The 23740-nt window shown below is 33.7% G+C and overlaps 1 protein-coding gene across 1 annotated transcript; it reads left to right on the top strand.

Moving 5' to 3' along the window:
- Window positions 1-15219: 15219 nt before the first annotated feature.
- On the top strand, window positions 15220-21664 carry Tmlh (Trimethyllysine hydroxylase). Its single transcript, XM_076116573.1, has 8 exons — window positions 15220-15381; window positions 16575-16674; window positions 17745-17857; window positions 18224-18441; window positions 18889-19064; window positions 20491-20718; window positions 21057-21190; window positions 21498-21664. The coding sequence occupies exons 1-8, from the start codon at window positions 15369-15371 to the stop codon at window positions 21632-21634; spliced, it is 1119 nt and encodes a 372-aa protein (XP_075972688.1). The 5' UTR covers window positions 15220-15368; the 3' UTR covers window positions 21635-21664.
- The last annotated feature ends 2076 nt before the right edge of the window (window positions 21665-23740 follow it).

The following is a 23740-nucleotide window of genomic DNA, read 5'->3' as shown; positions in this document are numbered from 1 at the left end:
TCGTCATTAAAAATGAAAAAATAGTAACAAATGTATAACGTTTACTCCACTTAGAACTTTTAACAACTTAAACTATGTAATGGCAAAATTAAACCACTTACAGAAATAATTGCCTCATTATTATCAATTTGCTTTTTCAAGCAACAAACAGTTTAACTAAAGACTCCACTAAACGCCTAACGAGCGATTTCTAAGTCGTTTAAACGCTCAAAACACTCAAGTTGCTCTCAATTACAATAAAAATGCTTGGAAGCTTCTAAGTTAAGCGGTATTTCATAAAGTTATCGAGTTACAGACATCTGTTCTAGACTGAACGACGTAGCTTACTTGATATTTGATGCTCGATTTCATCTTCGTCGCTTTTAGTTTTAAGGCTCAGCTCTCAGTTTGGTGATGGTTTTCTCTTTTTCGAATATTTAGAACAACTAGAAGGTAGGTAGGTACTTTTGTTTCAGTGTTAATATTAAACACATTATACCTCACTGTTGGCCAAGAGAATCCTGGAATGAAAAAGGAGCTAGTGCTTGAAGCATCAGCAATCTAAAGGTAAATTGGGAACATTGCTCTAATACTTTTTTTAAGACTTCTCTCGCACTAATAATTGCTCTTGTGTCACGGGGACTTTTACAAACATACAACAACAACCAACTATGCAAGAACTCTCAGATGTAAAATATTTCTTCACGATGTTTAACCCGTTACTGTCCCACCGCTGGGCATGGGTCTCCACCCGTAATGCCAGAGGGGTTAGACCTTGAGTCCCCTTATGTTCATATACCTACACTAAGAAAAGTAATTGACATGCATATGGTTTTCAACTCTCGGTAACAAACATTTATTTTTTAATCTAAGACTTAAGCGTACGATTCGTTTTATTGTGACCTCGTAGGTAAAATTGTGAATTGGAAAGAAATAAACGTATACTTAAAAAGCCATATTTAATTGACAAGGCGACGTTAAGTAAGATTGCGTGTTTTGTAAAACGTTTGATTTTGTTTTTAAAAGCATTTGGCCTTTTCGTCTGGTGGCACTGAGAGGTTTCTTTTGTTTTTTCTCATTGAATTGAATTATATTATTTTCGACTTTAGGGTGTTTATACACTCGGAGTGTATTTTTGTGAGTATACCTAATACTTAATACTTTTTAAGTGCGTAAATGTCCTAAGATCGAAAATTATATAATTCTAAAAATGTATTATAACTATAGCAAAAAAAACATGTTCGCGGTTATAAAAGCACTAGATGACCTATGGTGGCTACAGTACTTGCAGGCATAGCCTACTTCAGCACTTCTGGGGATGATTTTTGAAAATTAAGTAGCCTCTAGAATCTCCATGTTAAAAACCAACGCAATCGGATTAGCTGTAGAAGCATGAATCGGTGCAGAAGTTTAGCTGTAGTACAAAATTTCGCATTTCAGAAATAAATTCTTATTTATACGGGTTAATAAAACATAGAAACAATACAAACACATCAAACGATATAATCATATCTACAAATAGCACACGCTCAGAATGACACGTGCGTGGCGATTTGCGATACAATATGTCAATGCAAACACATATCGGCATATCATTTGCTCATTTCTTTGTAACATTTACACGACCTCTTCACAATAAATATCACATTGATTGACAACTAAACATATTTGTACACCATTAGAGAACACTCTCACGTTTGTATTTACATTATGCTTGTTGACATGACCTTTTCAAGACAAATGACACTAGGTTTTTTCTAGAAAATGTTTAGTACAAACTGTTGAAGTAGAAAAGCAATTAAGTGAATACTGAGCTAAGTTGGTTTTGTTTTAGTTGGGTCATTATTTTTAGGTAGGTACAGTGCAATATGGATGTGTAACTGAGCCGCTCTTAAATTACTTAAAAGACAATATGTACCAACCAGATTGAAGTTTTCATATATATACCGCTGCATTTTGATGCCGTTTCTTACCTTAACTGCCATTTGAACTTAAGGCAAGCTTACCATGAGCAGATGTTTTCCAGAGGTCATACCCGAGCAATACAAACCATAATACACGTATAGCCTTTCCCAAATATTTATGTCACTAACTGTTATGAACTTACTTGCTATAGCGAAGTTTGAGATTCAATGACAAGTGACAAACTTTTATTAAATACAATTTTATTGCGCTATCTCGCATTTGAATGCTCTGGTATGTAATTAAGCGGACTAGTTAATTTCTTATGATACATACTTTAGATTAGAAAACGCCGATAGTTTAAAGCCCTCGCTTGCCCCTTGTCCTTCAAAAGCTTAAAATTACTTGATAGCTCTTGCCAACTGGTATGTAAAGAAAACACGTGTCTGTTCTCACTTTAAATACTTAAGTTAAACTGACTAAACTATCGTTACTAAGTAATTGTCTACTGTCGTTATAACCAAAGTATTTGTAAGTTTTTTGCTTAATCATCATACTAGTTGTCTAAGTTTTAATGAGACTGTTTGCAGACTGAATGGATTTGACACTTTTTGGTGTAAATGGAAGAAATAATAGTTACTTTGGTGATAATTTTGCTGAGACCCAACTTTTGTTTCAATTGAGTTTTTCTTATGTGATAAATTGAAACATTTCACTGCAGATATTGTAATGATACTGCTAGCGGGACTAGTTTTCAATTAAATTAATAGCTTATTAAATAAAATCAGAGTCGGTAATATCGGGTACCGGGAAGTTGACTGCATAAATAAAATATATATTACAGCGCCCGATAGATGTAGATTAACGCACAAAATCTCTCGATAGCAAGCCGGTTGTCGATATTCGATATATAGTTAAAATAGTAAGAAAATCGCGCTACCGATCTGAAATTGGAAAGACTAACAATTCTCCTTCACCATAATTGTCTGTATGATATAATATAACACTAATTAGCAGTCCATTAAGTCAATAGTAAACATCATAACTATAAGACAACAAGGAAAATCCACCACGACGACGGCCCGATCACATAACACAGTCTAATTATCCCATAAAATATTGCCATAGCAACGAAAAACTCCGTTAATTTATTCCCATGTTTTTGCGTCTTGCTTAAGGATGGTCATCCATCTTCATCTGTGAAAAAACATCGTGAGGGAAGACTGACGGCTGACGGCCCTAATGAAGGAACAGTCTTGCCAAGATCTCTTGAAGACTTTCATTAATGGTCAAGGATATTTTAAAAGGAACTGCAACGAAATTGGACCGGATTTAATTAATTGGAAATACGGCGGACGGACAAAGAAGCTATTTTTAATTTGCAAGATAAACTGTACGGGAAAAGACAAGATATTTTAGATGGTTTTTTCATTGGCAACATGTCGGCGAAAATAATTCAAGACAGTTTTTTATGCTTTACAAACTAACAACCTTTTATTTATCCCTAAAATTTACTTAAATAGGATTTATCAAAGTGCTTGGCGGGTGCACTGTGGGCTATTATGATGAACAACAAGAACAACTAAATCAAATTGGATCATTATTTTATAATAGCTAACTCGCGCAACTTCGCTTGCGTCATATAAAAGGAGGGGTCAAAATTTTCCCCGTATTTATAACATTTTTGACTGGTACTCTGCTCCTATTGGTTGTAGCGTGATAATATATAGCCTTCCTTAATAAATGGGCTATCTAACACTGAAATATTTTTTCAAATCGGACCAGTAGTTCCTGAGATTAGCGCGTTCAAACAAACAATCAAACCATCAAAGAAACAAACTCTTCAGCTTTATAAAATTAGTATAGATGTTTGTAACTGACGGGACAAGGTCTGTGTGGGGTCTATGACATCACAATTCCTCTAAAAATGGAATCAACGGGATGTAATTGTAGTACTTATATCTGAACGAAGTCGGGCCAGTTCGCTTGTATTTAATATAGGACATTACCTAATGCATTTTTGATGACGTGAAAGGGTGAAACGTTTATGGAGCTCCAAGTTTCTCGATGATTGATTATTATGTACGTGATATTATTTTGTATGAATATTTAGCACTCTTAAATTGATATTATCTGCTATACTTATAAATAAGAAACATTAAACGGTGGTTTTATAGAGCTTTTCTATTACCATATGATTTGCGGATTATAGTTTCAGGATGATTATTACAGTTATTTTTTTATATACTTACATAGTGGTCCCTGCTAACAAGAATAGTATAAAAGTGGTCCCGGACCAAGAGAAGGTTGGAAAACCCTGTTTTAAATGTAAAACAAAGATTGTAGCGTATAAAATGATATTTTATCTTGAAATAGAATCCTTAAGTTTGGCGGTAACAAATGTGGTATCTATTTCAACTTACGCTGCACGCAAATTTGTTTTTATCTAGTTTTTAAAAGGTAAGCACATATAAATTATGTAATTTAAATTCCAATAAGTAAATGTAAAAATATTCAATATTGTGAAGAATACGTTTTTTCTCACTTAAGTAAATGTATTATTTTTTATTATGAGTTTTGTATTCAGCACCAATCTTACAATACAGTGTCCCTAAGGAATTAAGTATTAAAATTTGTAATACTCTTATTCAATGTTTTCTCTTGTAATAAAATGAAAGCACGAAATAAATGTTTGTGTACGATTAAACAACATCGAATACAATACAACATTCCCGCAATATTGTATTATCTGAGGACTTAGTACAATAATACGAAATTCCGGAGATTTTCGAGGGTGCGCTGGATACAAGCACGTGACACAATTGCCTTTAGTTGTTACCTAGCACTATGTTCGGCATTTTTGTATTTGTATTTGAAGATGTATTGCTATTTTTATTTATTTTCCTTCTATTTTTCTGAAGATGCATGATATTAGAGTACTACTCTTGTAGTTTTCTTTAGAGGTCAATCAATAAGTCTTTATTCCAACTATGTTGGAGTCGGCTTCCAGTCTTACCGGCTGCAGCTGAATACGAGTATTTTACATGGAGCGACTGCCTGTCGCACATCTACAATACAGTTACCTGGGTTATAACACAATACTTCTCGGTAAGACTGGTTGTCAGACTTTCAAGCTTCTGCCTACTGGTAACGATAGTCATACATCTTTGTAAGAGAAGATTCTTTGTATGATCTAGACATGGTTTTATTGCCCATATATGCCTTCAGACCGTGATGAACATGACCTAATATAAAAAGTTTTTTTTTCTTTAATTTAAGGCATTTTACATAATATTAATAATTATGCATACCGGACCCATCGTAACCTAGAAAAGATTCTTACAAGTTTGAATTTGGTGAGCGATAAAATTCAATAATTACTACCATTAATTAATCCAAAATTATAAGTACATTTCGATATTCTAGTCTGATTTTGTAAAACCAACATACGGTTGGCTTCAAAAATAAAAGCTTATAACACAACCACTCGAGAATTCCGCCATCACACGCTACTAATTAAACTGTTGCACATATGAATCTGGAACATTTTCCATATTAATTAAAACATTAATTCAGATTATAGCCCACTTGGTCATTAAGGCCTGACCCTGTGACTGCGACCGCAATTTTAAATGGTCTAAAAAAAGAATTTAAACATGATTCATCGTGTACTTTTTGGGAAAAAAACGTTGAGTAGCGACGCTTGGCATGAAAAGACCAACGTCTTCACAAATTTTTAATAGCAAAGAATTTGAAGTGAAAAATTTGGCAGGCGCTTTTGTACGCCTTCGTTAAACGTAGTCTAGAAACTTTAGATGATGCTTTATTACTGTTATATGTTTAATGTGAGCACTAATTACTACTTGAAACTGTAGTCTGGAAGTTGAGATTGGAAGTATTGTTGCTCTGAAACATTTTCGTTTAAACCTGTTTCTATTAATTTGGTACTTGTCGTTTTGTTTTTATTTAGCGTACTACAACAACAGCAAATCTACCACTTATTGAGGTATATTATCATTGCATCAATTACCTACAAAATGTATGTTATGTTGAACCGCATAGTATATTTTATTCAATAGAAATGTGACTATATTTCATGCATGACTTTAAAATTCGTAATAACTATACCTATGGGTATGAGGACATTAATATGATTAACCATAAAAATTTCGTCTCGAATAAAATTAATTCAATCAAGATAAGTGCATATTACTTGGGAGTGAAGAAAAAACTAAATTTTATAACAAATTAGATTGGTTTGATGATTGAGTGTATGCTCGTTCATCTTGAAAACATACTCTACATAATTCCACTCACTTAGTCCCGGTGCTAATTGGAAAGCTGTTTGGCATCATTCCAGTGTTATCAAATTTTCCAATATGGATTCAGAATGATGGATTAATTTATTCCAGTAATTATTACACGTACGTTATACTGTTAAAAGATTTTTTGATACGAGTATGTGAAGGTAACTGGATGAACTGCTTGCTAAAGCACGGTTTGTGTGCACATAAACGTGCTAAGAATAAAATATGAGTTCTGGCAAATTGAGTCGAGTTTTCTTTAAATCCAAGCTCATAGAACTTGACTGCCTCCGTGGCGCAGTGATAAATGTCGCCACACGGATCAATTATTTGTGCGACCCACAAATAATTGTTACAATAAACTGTTGTATTTTGTGTCTGTTGTTTGTATGTTTGTAAAGATCCCAAAAGAAATTCTTAGTGCGGGAGTTCTTTTTTTTTTAAACAAGAAAAGATACAAAGAAGAGTGTACTGTTGAAGTATGTACATGAAAGTTAAAATCAAAAACTGATATTGGATTTCTTGAATATAAAATATATTTGTTATTTCCCAGCTTCCCAGAACTGGGCGAGGGCCTACTCGTCTAAGGCCGTCATGCTAGCCAAATCTCCCAAAAGACGGAGGTTCCTAAATTAATATATCCTTTAAGCTATAGTAAATATGGTAATTCTCTAAAACTACGAACAGAACACAACAAAATGTCTCACAAATTAATCCCTAGACACATTTAATCTTCCCCAGCATTTTCATGTGGTAGTTACATAAACGATCCCAAAACTGTATAAAACATATGACATTAAAATATGATAGTGGTTTTGTAAAAACCTTGTACCGAGTCTAGGGACTAATTTTGAAGGAAACAACTTTTGTTTCGTGGATTCTGGGAAGCGGCCAACCGACTCAACTTGCGCTATTACAACTTCTATTACTTTTTTCGTTATTTCAACTACTTTCTTTTTAATAATTGTGGTCGAAAATTTTTGTTTTGTAAACTTTCGTATGTGTGTTTGGTTTTGGAAGTACTTTCGATGGAACAATAAGTTTGTGTTGTCTTCAATTAAAACTTCTCCGGCTGAAAGTAAATAAATATTTTGGTTGTTTCTGACAGTTAAACTCATATAATTAAACATGTCTAACTTTGGGTTTTTAAAAACCTGTTTTATGCTGAAGCGCTAGTTATTACGTGGAACATATTGTTTTCAATTGCGTTTCGAAGATTATTCTTTTAGAATACGGTGTTGTAAAAATGCGAGCGTAGATAGGCGGAACAAAAAACTACTTATTTTAAAAATTAGAAGCTTCTGCTAGCCAGCTATCAGCTAGACGCAATCCAAAACAAATATTGAGTTTAACTCAACCGATAAAATACAAATAATAGTAGAATATAGTTTACGTAACACATTTAAGTACAACAAAGCTTGAAAAGCAAATAGAAGTAAACCGTTTCGCATCACAGATCTCTCGCGATTCTACCCAAAACATAATAAAATGATGTTTGTTGGGAAATTGAGAGGGTACTGTGTACCAGCGTTGTCTTATTTTCGGACAAACCAGGATTATTTAATTGAGCATTCGGGATTCTTGCTTCAATATCATAAAACTACAGGTAAATTATGCCTATTTAAAAGTTATTTGCCTATTGAACAGCTTGTATAAAAAAAATATCGTCATAACTTTGTGCTTTCCTTAAAAAAATTAAAATGCACACAATATCATCAAAGTAAAAAGGCGCCCATAGCCAGTTGCGCTCACCGGTCGGTAAACCATCTGTGGGATAAGCAACCGTTGGCACATGGTCATTCCAAAGATGGGTGACCGCATAGTGGTATTTGAGCAGGGCGTCTTCGTGTTTCGGAGGGCACGTAAAAGGTCTGGCTTTTGTCTACTAAGATAATAGTCGTTAAGCCATGTCAAAGGCCTCTCGTAGCGTGATTCACAAGAACTATATTTCCAAGTAATTTTAAATATTCAACGGTCGCTAGCCGATAGTACTGGAGATAGAAATAACATCTGTTTTCTATGGCTTGCTTAAATTAGCATTAGTACACAAAATTGCATTGTGGACTGAAACACGTCCCGCGAAATTCGTAAGATCTGGTACCAATCTTGTGTACCCTTTTAAGTTGGTTCAAATATCATGTATCGGTAACACTGTTAACCCTTCAGTAAGGCTTCAGTATCGGAATACATACGATAAGATGTGTACATGTTTGGTTTCAAATTGCTGAGTGTTTCGCCCTTTTTTGAAGGTCTTTTGTGAGTGGTTTTTTGCAAGCTTGTTTATTTTTGCTAATGTTGGATTGAGTTTATTTTGTTCCAGGTTCTACCCGCGACTAAGTCCGCGTGTAAGATTTCCCGGAGTAAAGTGTATGTATGTGTTGACACCGGTTATAAACTGTCTACTGATTGAAATGCCTTCAATAATTGTAGCGTGAAGGTGTACACAATCCACCTATGTTATAGTTTTATACACTGAAATTAAAATGTTTTGAATTTAATATTTTATTGAAATGCCATTAAAGCATATTTTTTTTAAGCCGAGGGTTAATAAGTTCTGAATATATTGGTAGTTTATCTTTGTTTGTAAAATTATATAAAACAAGTACTGGAATGCAGATTTTTCCATTAATTTCAAGATTTGTACCGATAACCTTTCATTCGTTGACAAATAAGTATCCGGTACTTATCACGTACGCAATTAAAATTAAAATAAAATTATCACTTTATTATTATTTGTAGGTAAAATTGTATTGAATTACGCGTCATCGATGATTTGTAACAAAAGTTTGGAAGTTTCGATGTATGAACAACGATTTGTCAGCTCATAACACCAAAACTACTGAACGGATTCTGATGAAAATTTGTACACAGATAGCTTATAGCTTAGACTAACACATTAGATACCCGAATTAACACATAGCTTTTTACTTTAAGAAATATTTTTACGCGAACGTAGCGAGAAGGAGCTAGAACTTAATAAAATGAGTAATACCTTCCTGTTTAGATAAAATAGGTAAGTATTATTCTTATTGTACGCAGATTAAACTAATTGAAATAAGAATATCAGCAATTATTCGCTCGCTTTGACCTTGCTTTTAGGGATCAGTTGAGCTTGTTTAGCAAATAAACATTTACAATTCAGATAGAGATCTGGGCGCCATTTCGTTACAAATCTACGAAGCAAAGTCACTGTTGCAAGATTTAGAACGTGGTTCCGTAGATCCTCATGAATGTTCGCTCTTAGATATTCTAGCTCAAGATTGTAGGAATCTTTTAGTATTGGCTACTGAATTCGGAATTTGATTGGTTCGTTTTTTAGTACATGATTTGAATTTAAGACATTTTGAATTGTATTTTTTTTCTAAAAATCCCATCCCCATATTAAGAACTACTCTTGTGTCGCGGGGACTTTTCAAAAACATATAGACAACGGACACAGAGTACAACCAGACCCAAAACAACTATTTGATGGATGTGGTTCCCATAAATATTTTTAGCGTGTGGGCATCAAACTCACGACCTCCCGACGTACTGGTCGTGTCGTGGCGACCACCTTAACCACTGCGCCACGTAAGCCGGCAATCTTAATGATTGGGCTGAATGTGTTAATTGCGAGAATTGCATACACAGGATTTGAAAAAGCCTTGTTTCAGCGATCACAAAGAATATTATGTTATAAATAATGGTGGATATAACGTAGCTATATAGATAAAAGTTTAAATAAACGAGAACTCTATAATGATGTTCTTAATTCTTCTTTTCTCAACAAGGTCAGTTCTAATAATTCTCGTAGATACAAAAACAACATTCTAACAAAAAATAATAATAGATACGAAAGATATATTTGATGGAACGATAATAATAAGAAAGTACTAAAATAAGAAGAATTCTATAATAGAGATCAAATAGAAAACCTTTGATATAATTTAATAAGCCAACGTCCAATAAGCCCGCAATATTCTGAGAATATTTTCGTTGTAGACATTATCCTTGATAATATTATAAATACAAAAGTTACTCAGTCTGTTTGTCACTTCTTTATATCTAAACAACAGAACAGATAGGGATGTCTTTTTTTTACAACTACCGCACTAAGAATTGCTCTTTATGTCGTGGACTTTTAAAAACATACAAACAACGGACACAAAGTACAACTAGACCCGAAACAACTATTTGTTGGTTGCACAAATATTTGTTACTTGTGGAAATCGAACCCACGACCTCCCGACACAGGGTAGTAAGGTAGTAGAGACGCAAGAAGGACATACGACATTTTTAATACCAGAAATCTCACGAAATCTCTGCAGGTAATAAGCCATATAACTACTGTCCATGCAGACGAAGCCGCGGGCAAAAGTAAGTGGTTAATAAAGTTAATTTGGCGACATGGACCCCTGAATCCCAAGATCTATTGAATCTTACTATAACGTTTATGATAAAAGATTGTACAGACCCGGCCCTCAGAAAGATTGCGTTTTGCGAAATGAAAATCTGTTTTAATGATATTTTTTCTACGTTACGTTTCGACGTTTCCCAGACTTTTATTTTCCTACATAACAAATATTGGATTAAAAAGTCTGTATTCGGAATTTTCATCAAATTTAATAATACTCCGGCAAATGTTGATGTGTTTTGAAGTATGAGGTTTTTGCTGTGAGTTTGTGTAAAGATCGAATTTTTTTTAAACTACATGTATTTTTTTCTTGTAACCGGTGGTCCTGTATAACAAGATGTATGCATTTGAATGAGGCAAGGAGATTTTTTGTCTTAGTCTCTGCCTATCTCTATGGGGAAAAGGCGTGATATTATTTATGTTTTTATTTTATTAGGACAAGTGTTTGGTTTTTGGTAATTTAGTTTAATTTACTCAACTTTCATGTACAAATTTATGACTAGTTACAATAAACTTCTAAATTGCGTGAGACGAAAGTAAACATAATTAAAATATTAACGCAGTAACAACAGACTGTAAAAATTATCTAATGCTTTATAAATGTCATTATTCCAATTTATATGTTAAATCTTAAAATAAACATGTTATAAATTCTTCAAATTAAACTTCAAGGTTTTGGGAAAATTATGAGCAACATACATATATAGCTCATAATTTTCTTAAAACTTTTACGTACATAAATAAGTACGTAAATTATTCATATACGAGAAATTCGTTTATAAATTCCTTTTAATACCTAAGTAAGAATATAAGACGTAGGAGTTCGACCACCAAACTGGCCATTAGGGGTTCGATAGCTATTCATAGCACCAGAAACATTATCAAGTTTTTTTTGTTGTAAAAGAATTTCTGACTCAAACAAACTCAAACGTTGGTTCAAACGTTTTCGAAAATGGACACTTACAATACAATCATTTACCGAGATAGAAAGACAACTAAGAAAACTTATCCACTTTTAAACTGAAAGTGTCTGAAAGCCACAAGATTTCTCGACAACAATGAAACGAAACCGCTTAATGGTGTAAAGTAAAAAAGGATGGAATCGCTGAACGTGACTCAATAGAAGGATCGCGGTAAGATAACGGGAAGAAAGGAAATAGTGCCGGCTAAGTGTGAGCCGGTATCATATTTCCGGCTTCGTAACGAGTAGGATGCTGTGCCTGACATACAGACAGAGAGTAGAGATTTTAGTACATTAAAATACTGGTTAGTCATAATATTTTAAAATTTCGCGTAGCATGTTGATTATATAATGGAATAAGGGAATTATCGCGAACACGCGTTTTACCTTAGAATTCGTGACGTTCTGGCGCAGGTTACACTGGTTTAGAACATTGAAAGTTCGTTTTATATTGAAAACGATGCCGTGTATTTAAAACTACCTACCTAACTAACTAGCTTACGATGTTGTTTGATCTTGCTCTATAGCTTTATTCTGAAATATAAATAAAAATCACCTGTTGGTCAATAATATTAGTAATAAAATATATTGACATTTGACAATAATAACATTAGAAACTAGGCTAGGGTGAGATGTGATAGCATCTTTTGAAACTACTTGAATCGGTTCCATGGAAGTCTGGCTTATCCAAGGAAGCCTAGCTTACAATTTAGTAAATCTTTCCACTTGTTTAAATAAATAAAAAAATGCCTGAGCCAAAACCATCATGACTACCTACTACCTACCTACAATATGATAAGACTAGTTGACCCGCGCAACTTCGCTTGCGTCACATTAGAGAGAATGGGTGAAATTTTCCCCGTTATTATAACATTTTTTACTGGTACTCTGCTCCTATTGGTCATAGCGTGATGATATATATATATATAGCCTATAGCCTTCCTCGATAAATGGTCTATCTAACACTGAAAGAATTTTTCGAATCGGACCAGTAGTTCCTGAGATAAGCGCGTTCAAACAAACAAACAATCAAACAAACAAACTCTTCAGCTTTATGATATTAATATAGATTTTTTGTCTCTATTGAGGCGTAGCTTGTCGCTACAGTGGTCGCCTTGGTCAAAAGCCAAAAAATTACTGTTGGCATTTATATCTATCAGTGTGTAACCTTAAATATATTTACGTGAAATGTTTCCAAAGTATCCGATGTAGCCAAAACAACTTGTACAGCCTGTCTCCGGACGTAATAATTTATACGCTTAGACATGTCTACGTAATATTTCATCATTAGTACCGCTTCTTATTTATTTGATTCTGTACAAATACATATAATGTTTTTTTGCGAAAAACACGACTTTTTTAAGCCGCGTTGTATCGGCTTGGATTTTTTTTATTTATGTCAAAATTTGGATGAATTATGTAAAGGGCTTCAGTAATAATACTTTCACTATAAATGCAAAAATCTGTCTCTCTGTCTGTTACAATATCACGGTTTCAGGTTCTAAACCATTTTTTTATGAAAATTTTGCATGAAAGATGTTAGAGATGTCGTGATCATACATTGTCCATTCTGTTTGTTCCAAATCAACGTTAAAGCTTTTTATGTTAAAAAAATTATATTGATGACATTAAGGTCTTAAGATAAGCACCTACGCAAACGATCCGGTAAATAGGTACTAATTTTTATCACATGATAGGTAATTTTAATTTTTTGAGACAATACGCACCCATAAAGATTTTTATTTATATCAGGTATTGCACTATGTATGTGTATATTATACTCGTATGTTTAATTTGTATTTTGTGATAAATATTAAAAAAGTATAAAGATAAATTTCTCGTATTTCGTTATCGCTATGGCAACAAGCTATCTTTTAATAGAATAAATAGAAGCATTCTGCAGCATATTTTTATAATGCACTAACTCTGAGTACATTTAGCGTCAGTGTATCTATTAAATAGCGTTAAAACTCATACAAAAACCGCTGTTGAATAGAAAAACTACCGTTAAATGTACTCAGAAACCGGGGGTAAGTAAATCATCCTGAAACGAAGATTTCAACAAACATCGAATCTTACTAATATTATAAAGCTGAAGAGTTTATTTGTTTGTTTGTTTGTTTGAACGCGCTAATCTCGGGAACATCTGGTCCGATTTGAAAAATTCTTACATTGTTAGACAGCTCATTTATCGAGGAAGGCTATAGGCTATATATATCATCACGCTTCGACTAATAGGAGCAGAGTACCAGTGAACAATGTTACAAAAACGGGGAAAATTATGATTCTCTTATGTGACGCAAGCGAAGTTGCGCGGGTCAGCTAGTAAGTTATATGGGGTGAAACCGTCATGAAAGAAATATGATGTTTCGATTTCGGAAATTGAAACTAACTTTTAGATATATCAAATTTTAGAGGGGCAACTCGTTTGTCCTCTTATACATTTTTGAAAAGCATTGGTTAACTTACTTGAATTATTAATTTTCATTAGAAGAACAAATATACTCGAATATTATCAAAAACAATTTATCCCAAAACTATTATCAAACGATCAACTTTCCATGAAAGGTTTGTTCTACAAATGAATGAAACTCGAGTATAAATCATATCCTATACAATCAAAAAGTCTAATCATCTAAACAAACATATAATTGATTGTAGAACAAAGCCTAACTCATGAGAGTTGAAATCGAGTTATAAATGTAATAACGATGATTGGAGTCGAAACGCCCGCGGTGCTTTCATCGTCCGTGAGGATTGTGAGAACAAATGTGTAGAGGAAGAAAATATTTATACACACGACTTTATGATAACTCATTTTAAATAAAAAGACAATCTAAAAATTCGATGATCCAATAAGACGGTAGACAGACACAAGTAGCCAGATGTCAGGCATGGGATAGACCGGCGACGGTTTTATATACTTCTTATGGAGATGTTACAAAGCGTGTTGTGCAGAAGTTAACATAATATTCTGACATGCTACTTTTTTGCTTGAGGGGTTTGAGGTATCGAGACTATGCGTGGGGAAAGAGCATTGCTATTTACTGTGCTAAACGCTGGTATATCCTAAACCAATCTCATTTAAAAAATATTTTCGGTATTGTCACTTCAAGATTTTTTTCACGTGATACGTTTGATAATATAAGTATCTCACTAATTCCTTATTATTAAGATGTTAGGCATTATATTTTAGTAGCGAAAAATCGTGTCGTATATTATAAAAAGCTTACAAAATGAGTTCCTAACCACGTAAAGTTCTAACAAATTAAAATGATAATCAATTTTGTATTGTAATCTCTATTAGTATTCCCTGTTGGGGAACGTGGGGTAATTTCGTTGTAATCATGTCTACAAATATCTATGATAATGGTTTTATGTTGATTTAGAGCATGTAAATGTTTAAATTAGTACTCTTTATCCGATTTTAATATTAATATACGCCTCAACCGTACATTTGTGCGTACTTTTTCTTGTGTGTGTATTTTTTACTCTCCGAAAGAATAATCAGGCTCCTTTGGATAAGTACAAAACTTTGAACAAACTACACATTAAAATCTATACCGTTTAAACGTTATTAAGCAACAAACATTCTTACAAACTTTCGCATTTATTATATTAGTAGGACTATAGCAGTATAGATACGGTCGTGCGCCGTGCACACAGCAAACTCACTAAATAGATAAACTGTGATTCAATATAAATAAACTCGTTTCGACTATGACCCGGTTTTAGATAACAATGACATAACATTCTCAGTTTAAACATATACTTCGCGGTGGTCTGTTGTGTATGTGACTGTGGATTTTTTTTTATTTGGGAATAAATAATGGTGTCTAAAAGTAAGTAGTTTAAGTATTTTTTTAATTTTTTTATTGTTGAACTAAGAATTTTAGTAACGTCACCGTTGCTAGGCAACGAATGTTGTTAAAAATAATATAAAAGTCGTTTGAAAGTTACTTTTATTTTGAGAAAAGTGTTTGAGTAACTTTCTTAGAATAATACGCGAATGTTTTAAATGAAGATTCAATAATACTTTTTATTGTAAGTTGGAGTTAAACGCGTTTAAAGTAAGATAGTAATTAGAAATGTTTTAATTTTTAGGTTATGTTGTGTAGGTCGTGTTTTGTTTTGCGTTTGTTAACCGGCTAGATACTTGTTGACCGTCTTATTTATAATATTGTTTAAGCCATCGAATAATTATCCATAATTACTGTAAGGAACAAAAAACTAGCAAAACGTTAGAATACTAAGCGCTAATTTGGAAGTATAATTAGTAGATATCTATTAATTGGTACCTAACCCAAATGTGTTACGACTAAAAACATACAGGTAAATAGTCGCATTTCTTTACAAAACTATTGAGTAAGTAATGCGTTTTTTTATTCATTCATAAGGTTATATGAAAATACTATGTACTTACTTACATTTTTATACAGAAAGAACATAGTAAACGCGTCAACTCGGTCGAAATCGGAGTGTATGATCCGTAGGAATTTGTTATGTCTATGGCGCCAAAATGCCGATACAGTGCACGTAGTTTAACACTTATATAAATTAATATAAAACAACAAATCGTTACGATCCGTGCGCTCAGTAGCGCTACCATGAGTTGGTAACTATAGTCTCCCGGAGACACTGTAGTTCTCGTAAAACTCGAACAGCGCCTCTAGCGGATAGTTAAGGTACCAAAATTGCTACCATGGGTCGCCATATTTAATAACGTGTAGTTAAATTAAACAACAGTGAATGTAGATTGGCTTTGTCGTTCATTCTTTCCCTATTTGAGCCCACTGTTGTAGTTGCGTTCTCACGTTAACTACTCTAGTTTTTAACTACGCCAACTCATGGTAGGGCTACAGATCCCGATGCAGTGGATGCTCGGCTTTACTGTTCCACAATATTTCACAATCAATAAGTCAAATACTTCTTCAAACTGTAGAAATTCAATTAGACATCAATTGTAACATTTTCTCCGCTCAGATCTTTCTAGAAACGCTTGGTGAGATTTCATTAACGAGTTTTATTTGCGCAGCCATCGAGCGAGTGAGCGCAGTGGACCGAGCGCTCGAAGTACACTTCGGAGATGGAAACTCAATCAAGTTTGAGGACTGTTGGCTTAGAGACCACTGCAGGTACTATATAAACAAATTATCTTTATCTATTTACGAATTAATCTCGGAGAAATCTAAGCAAATGCTAAAGCAATCCAATTTCCGCCGTGAGAAAGGGATGCCGCTATGAGGTTTGTATAGCGCTATCCTTTTCTCACAGTAGAACTTGGATTGCTGCAGCGTAACAGAATATCAAGTCAAATTATTCCCAAAGTTTACCCATATAGACTTTTTGTCATTGGTTTGAGGATTTTCTATTTCAATTAAGTACCGTTTAGTTTAAGTTTAAAATGATTTACTTACTTTCTGCTAAACGTTAAACTTGAACATCGTTTACAAAATTATAAACAAAATTCTCGTGTAAAGGTATTTGTTGCTGGATAAAGCAGCTTTTAGGCAAATAAACTTTGACGCTACATTAAGAGGAACAAAACCTACATAATTCAAAAGGCAAGTCCAAAACAAAGCCTTTAAATATTTCAGGACACAAAATCACTAGTCACTTGCTCCTACAAAGAGAATTGAATAGGATCTAAAGGCGAAGTTAAACCAACAGCTATGAACTAACGGCTGGTAGATATTTTATAGCTTAAGAATAATGCAATTTGTATTTTATTTGCTAACGTAAAAGCGCAATTCTTTATGAGATCGGTAGTTTAACATTTTGTGGTTAAGCTTCTAGTAATGGGCAATTTGTAACTACTATTAACAACTGACTATGAACAACTGAGTTCCTATCGTAAAAGTTAGTTTGAAAATCATATTATTAGCATTCTGAGTTTAAGTGAGGTGCTTTTTCAAGTCATTTCTAACACACTCGCTACTCGATAATGTGGGATATTAGAAACTGGACTGCTAGTCTTAAAGATCTTTATTTTAATTTTGATTTTTTAAGTCAGGTCTTTACACCAAAAGTCGATAGTCGGAGCATCAATGGCCGTTTTCTTGTCAATAAGCGGCAATATAATAGTATAATAAAAAAGATCTACTATTTTATAGCTTGCCAATGAAACTTTGCCCTAAAGTACCTACAACGAAAGGACTAAAGGAAGAAGGTTTGCTTTATCATTGTATTTTGTAAATTGTTTCAGGTGTTCGTCTTGTTATCACGCTGAAACATTTCAGAGGGCTAATCATATACTAGACATTCCAGACGTAACGATAACTGAATATCGTCATGATAAATCACAGGTTTTTGTAACATGTAAGTATGTTAATAAGTTAATTTATTTTAACAACATAACCTTTGTATGATTTGAGAATCAACCCTCAAGATTTTTTAATTAGCATTTACTACCACTCGGAACATTCTGCAATTTTTTAACTTATTCAAAGTTTTTATCTATGTAATAATGTTACATCTTTCAAAATATTTAAAATGTACATATTTAAATTATAATTTTCAAAAAATTATAAGTTTATTTTTGATTAAGACCTAAAGGTCAGTTTTGTTTTTTAACCACTATTTAACCTTCTACACCAGCCGAATTCTAACTACCGATAAATAGTATTATGAAAATTTTCTCAAAGATAGTTTTACTTAGATATTAATAACATGAAAATATTACAGGGAGCGACAACCACCAATCGTCATACACACAAGACTTTCTTTCACAATTCGACTACAAACAGTGGCGTGAGAATCGCAGGCTCAAACCTTTACTCTGGCACGGTGACATTAACAATAAAGTTACTAAAATCCAAGTCGACGAGTTCCTGAACTCTGTGAACGGCTCCAAAAAGGTGTTTCAGTCACTTCTCGACTTCGGCGTCGCGTTGATAGAAGGGGTAATGTATTGTCCCTCTGTTGATTTGATAAGACGTTTAATTGAAGATGTCAATTTATTGGACAAGGGTCTCAGTAAATAGTACCTTCTGAAATTGTTTGAATTTTAATTGACTGCTGTTGTTGAAGATTCATGATGACATTTGTAATGAATTTTAGAACATTTTAGTAAGTCGATGGCAGGTTTAATTAATATTTTATGCGAACACCTCTATATTTTAGTTAGTTTAGTTGGCCTCATTACATTAATTACTTACTATTCAGCACAGCTAAATCTGCGTATTTCTATAATTCTATTCCATGTTTTTTTAAAATTGCTCATACGAAAGTATAAAACTTATTTACCAATTGGAAAAGTAGTTTTTGCCACGTTTCACCAGTTTTAACGTGCTCAAAAATGTATCCATTATAATTTGTACCACAATTAGTACAATAGGTTCTTATTACAGGTCGGTGCAACCTTGGGCGATACAGAAGTAGTCTGCAAAGCCTTGGGTGGTGTTCAGCACACGATCTTTGGAGGTATGTGGCAGTTTACAACCAGGGCTGACCACGCTGACACTGCGTACACCAACCTGCCTCTCGCTGCGCATAACGATAATACCTACTTTACTGAAGCTGCTGGGTAAGTACCACTAAGAATTATTCCTATTTTTTTACTGTGATGCACTAACTTGCATAAAAAAAATGTTAGTTTGTGGTGTCATTTTGTATGCGTTGTTATTAAACGGAACGCGTTTGTATGTATCCATGTAGCATCATAGCTCTTAAACGAATGGACCAAATTTGATGCGTTGCGAGTGATTTATAATATTATGGGCTGAGAAAGAGAATTCCGAACATTGTACTATTCTCGTACTAATACGTTATAATAATAGAGTAATTAAATTTTCCGAAATTGGTACCGGATGTAAAAAACGCTCCAATTAATAAAAAATCCCCTTTGTCAAAACGGATCCGCGGCCCATTTTTGGAATTGATTGTTTCAACCCTTTATAAATCACTCGTGAATGAAAAGATTTATAACGAAAATAACGAATAAATTATATCCTCATTGTGTAGATATCGATTCGTAAACCTGACCGGACCATTATCGCTGAAGCAACAATTAATTGAAGCGTGAAATACAATTCGTTTTCAATTTGCAAAGGAAACGATCTCAGTAAGAAAACATTATGATTTACGCAAACAATGAAGCTAGTTATTTTTGCAAGAGCCTATTTGTGACCCACTTTATGGGATCCTTTCCGTCATTATTATTTCAGGGTCAATTCGAAAAAGCTTTCGTTTGTCGGTCGCTCTCAAATTCTGTTTAGCAATTCGTTCACGGCTGCTCAAGCATTCGCTTCCGTAGCTGTAACAGTACACCGAGCCGGAGTAATGGCGGTCTCTTTACTGTGAATGCCTCATCCCAATTGTAAAAGTAAAAGAAAGTGAAAATACGTCGGTCCCGCCACACATCGTTTGATTTCTAAGGATCTTTTGACTTTTCCCTCCGCCGAACAATTTCCTTTTTTCTTTACGCCCCAAATATATTTAATGTTACAGAATTTTCTGGCGCGAATGAAGTTGGATGATATATTGTTTTTGACATTTATTATTTTATAATGAAAATGGTTTTAGGGCAATTTATTACCAAGGTATAAATCTGACGTATCTGAGCTTAACCTCAGATGAATTATGACGTCATAATACGCGAAGTGGGAAATGACTGAGCGAATCAGAATTTATTTACGATATTTTTGTACGAGTATTTACCTTACTTTCTGTTTACGTAAAAGTTATCTTTATTTATTGTCTGGCAGACGTAAATATTTACCAAACCTTCAAATACTGGTATTTTTTTAAGCTTAGGTGAGAATCCATACCGTCTTTTTGTCTTGTCTATCAAACACTCGAAGATAAAAGTCTTAAACGATTAAAATCAAAAGCAGTTCGAAAAATTCAACCCAGTGACGAATATTGGTATTTATTTCCTAATAATTTCTTAATAAATAATTTAAACCTCTTTAAATTATTCACTAAATACTATTATATTCTTCCGTTTCCAGTCTGCAGATTCTCCACTGCTTAGAACACTCAAACGGCACTGGAGGGGAAACGATCCTGGTAGACGGATTCTATGGTGCCACTCAGTTGAAGAAAGAATACCCCGAAGACTTTGAGTTCCTCACCAAGTTTAACCTGGAAGCAGAGTATATAGAGGAAGGACATCATCAGACATACTCCGCTCCTGTCATCAAAGTGGATAGTGAGACTGAAGACTTAGTACAAATCAGGTTTGTATGAATCCAGACGAATCGTTTCTGTTATTCTTTCATCGCATTTTAAATGCGCAATTATCTCTGTTAAGCCTTTTCAGTTAAACCTCTGAAATAATTTTGATGAAATAAAACTGTGTGATAAGTTGTTATAATTATGCGGGAAGTACTATTTTGGATATGTTTAATATTTGCCGCAGGTATTTGGTTATTTGTAGATAAACGGAAATACTAATTGTTGGACATGCTTTTTAAACTCAGAAACTAACACATCGTGTCCGAATCGTGTTTAGCATTAATTAAAAATCACTACGAAATTTACAATAAATAAACAATTTGTTTTAATTTTTCTATAGATTCAATGTCTACGACCGAGCACCAATGGCTTTCGCCGACGGCGAGACCTGTCGCTCATACTACCGTTCACTTCGAAACCTTGCCAAGTACTACCAGAATCCTAGCAATCAATGGCAGTTTAAATTGAAACCAGGTACGTAAACTATCAGTACTACGACATTTGTATGACGGAATTCCTTCTTTTAACCAAAGACTGGCCATGTAGCAAAACATAAAACTTGCAAATTTGAGGATATTTTTTGACCATATAATTTGAAAATGCAGTTTCATTATCTATAGTAAGATAGAATGGATAAAATATCAAATTGTAAAACAGGTCTTAAACGAGTTGCGAATTATAAGTTTAACGATAAGTACCTCATTTATTTATTAAATATTTTTTTACAACGATGTCATCATGCAACTTCGCTATGTGCTCATACCTTAATTTTGGTCTACAGGAACAGTAATGGTGATGGATAACTTCAGAGTACTTCACGGTAGAACTGGATTCTCTGGTAGCCGAGTTTTGTGTGGCAGCTACGTGGCACGCTCTGATTGGTTGGATAGAGCAAGAGCATTGAACCTTATCCATTAGACATTCTTAATAAAAACTATATTCGGTTTATTGTGTTATTCGTAAGATTTTTTTGTACATAAAAACCCATTGCATTTTCCGGGATGCTCTGCTACTTGTTAAAATTTATCCAAAACCTATAAAGCAGTTTTGAGATAAAAGAGGGACAAACAAACATATTCTTACATTTATATTATTAACGTGGATTTCAAATAACTTTGTAAATTGTTTAGTGCGAGTTATTAGCAGACAGTGCCCTCTCAGTCTTAGAAGAAAGACGTTTTCCATTACAAAGCGTGACATCTAAGTAATATTTTGTAAATCTAAACAATGTAAATTTATACTACAAAAGCACTCAAAAATAATAAAGTCTCAAAATTTACATTACAAATGAACGATGACATCTAATACAATAAAACAATGTTCTCAGATCTTTTGTAGTTTCTATGCAGAAGGTATAAATATTCATGTCTTCTGTGAAAGCCGGGCTTGGATGCGAACGTTATGCTAACAATGACAGATATTTGAGATTAAATTCAAAAAGATTTGGACAGACACGACTATGTTGTTTGTTTAATTAGGCTGTTATTGAATAATTATGTGTTTGTCTAAGGATAATCTGAAGACAATTAGAAATAATGATACGCCATCAAAAACATTCTGCAAAAAACCTCAAGTCTTGCAGCTCAGTCTCTCTGCCGTAAAAAGTGGTGAGATCTATGTAATACCAAGTCGATTAATCTATTTAGTCTCTACTCAAAGGACCTTCTCTCTTAAGTTATTACATAAATTAATATCATACCAATATTAAAAATATTTTACGTTTAAAATAAATAGTTTGACCTGGTCATAACCTGATTTTTGACTAAGAAGTTGCTACATCACTTCTTTGATTAAATAATTGAATAAGTAGTCTTAATTTGTTCACACGCCGCCGCGCCGTTAGGTTAAAGAAAAAATATACAATGTTAAAAACTAGCAATCATATACAAAGTCATGCAAAAACCTTACCTTTTATACAAATACAGAAACAACATAAGCCTAGCAATCCTCGCACGTGACGAGGTTGACCTGTCCCATGTTTAAATATCATTATGAACGGTACTGCTATTGACGTTTTGAGTGCCCACAGCGCCCATCGATGTGATTGACTTAATTAGATACCGGCCTTGTCAAGGAAATTGTTTGAACTCATGTTATTCATGTGTGTATTGAAAAGGATTCATGGGCGTTTGATTTGATCAGTGATTTCGTACACTCGTTATAATCGAGTTTACATACATACATAAAATAACTAGGCTAGGCAGAGACCAGAGAATGCCGCTGGATACGATCTTTACAAACTTTTTTTGCTTCATTTACATTTTGTCATACAGGTCCGCTGGTTAGGTGCAGATATACAGTCGATAAAAAAATACTTAAAAATTGTTTTTACGGATTACCTACGTTTGGAGCATTGATTTGTTATCAATACAAAATTTGTCAAAAACGTTTAAATTACCAATATTTAGACAATATCGTTTTACCTAAGGTTTTCCTGTACACATTTCTTGACAGCATGCAACGTTTTCAACCGGCACTTGACCTGCGTGGTGAACTCAAGGCCTGAAGCCCTCATTCATTCCTTTGGAAGATCCTTGCCCAGCAGTTGGACAGTAACGGGTAAAACAAATGTTTAGATCGAAGATTGGCTATTCGGTGAGCTGAAATCTAAAGAAGCATATTATTGAAATCTGATAAGTTTATGTCGAAATTATATTTAATTTAATAGAAAGAATGGAATCACGAACTAATTTCCGATCTTGTTAGCTTAATAGATTGAATGGTCCTCATGATAATGGAGAATCGCTTACAGCCTCCTATTGAATGAGAAAATCCTTTGGGCAAAGTAATTTGCATTGTGGATCAATAGATAATAGTTTACTGAACGCTTTCGCTGCGATTCTGATTCTGATCAATGAAGATTGATGGTGACAAAGGCACATTGTTAGAAGTCTAAAGTAGGCTTCTGATAAAGTCTACTTTAGAAGGTTTTACATTAGCGACGTGACACCTTAATTCCTATATCGGTACTTTGAATATCAGAATACTTTTAGAACAGAAAAATACATAGATAACGCGTTACTA

This window comes from Anticarsia gemmatalis, chromosome 7 (genome assembly GCF_050436995.1).
Source record: "Anticarsia gemmatalis isolate Benzon Research Colony breed Stoneville strain chromosome 7, ilAntGemm2 primary, whole genome shotgun sequence".
Lineage (NCBI taxonomy): Eukaryota > Metazoa > Arthropoda > Insecta > Lepidoptera > Erebidae > Anticarsia > Anticarsia gemmatalis.
This window is presented reverse-complemented; position numbering and strand designations above follow the sequence as displayed.

What these genes read in the sequence shown, in the direction of transcription:
- Tmlh (XM_076116573.1), top strand. An exon ending in ATCACAGGTTTTTGTAACAT is followed by an intron (nt 17,858 to 18,223) that starts GTAAGTATGTTA and finishes AAAATATTACAG; the next exon opens with GGAGCGACAACCACCAATCG. An exon ending in GCAGTTTAAATTGAAACCAG is followed by an intron (nt 21,191 to 21,497) that starts GTACGTAAACTA and finishes TTTGGTCTACAG; the next exon opens with GAACAGTAATGGTGATGGAT.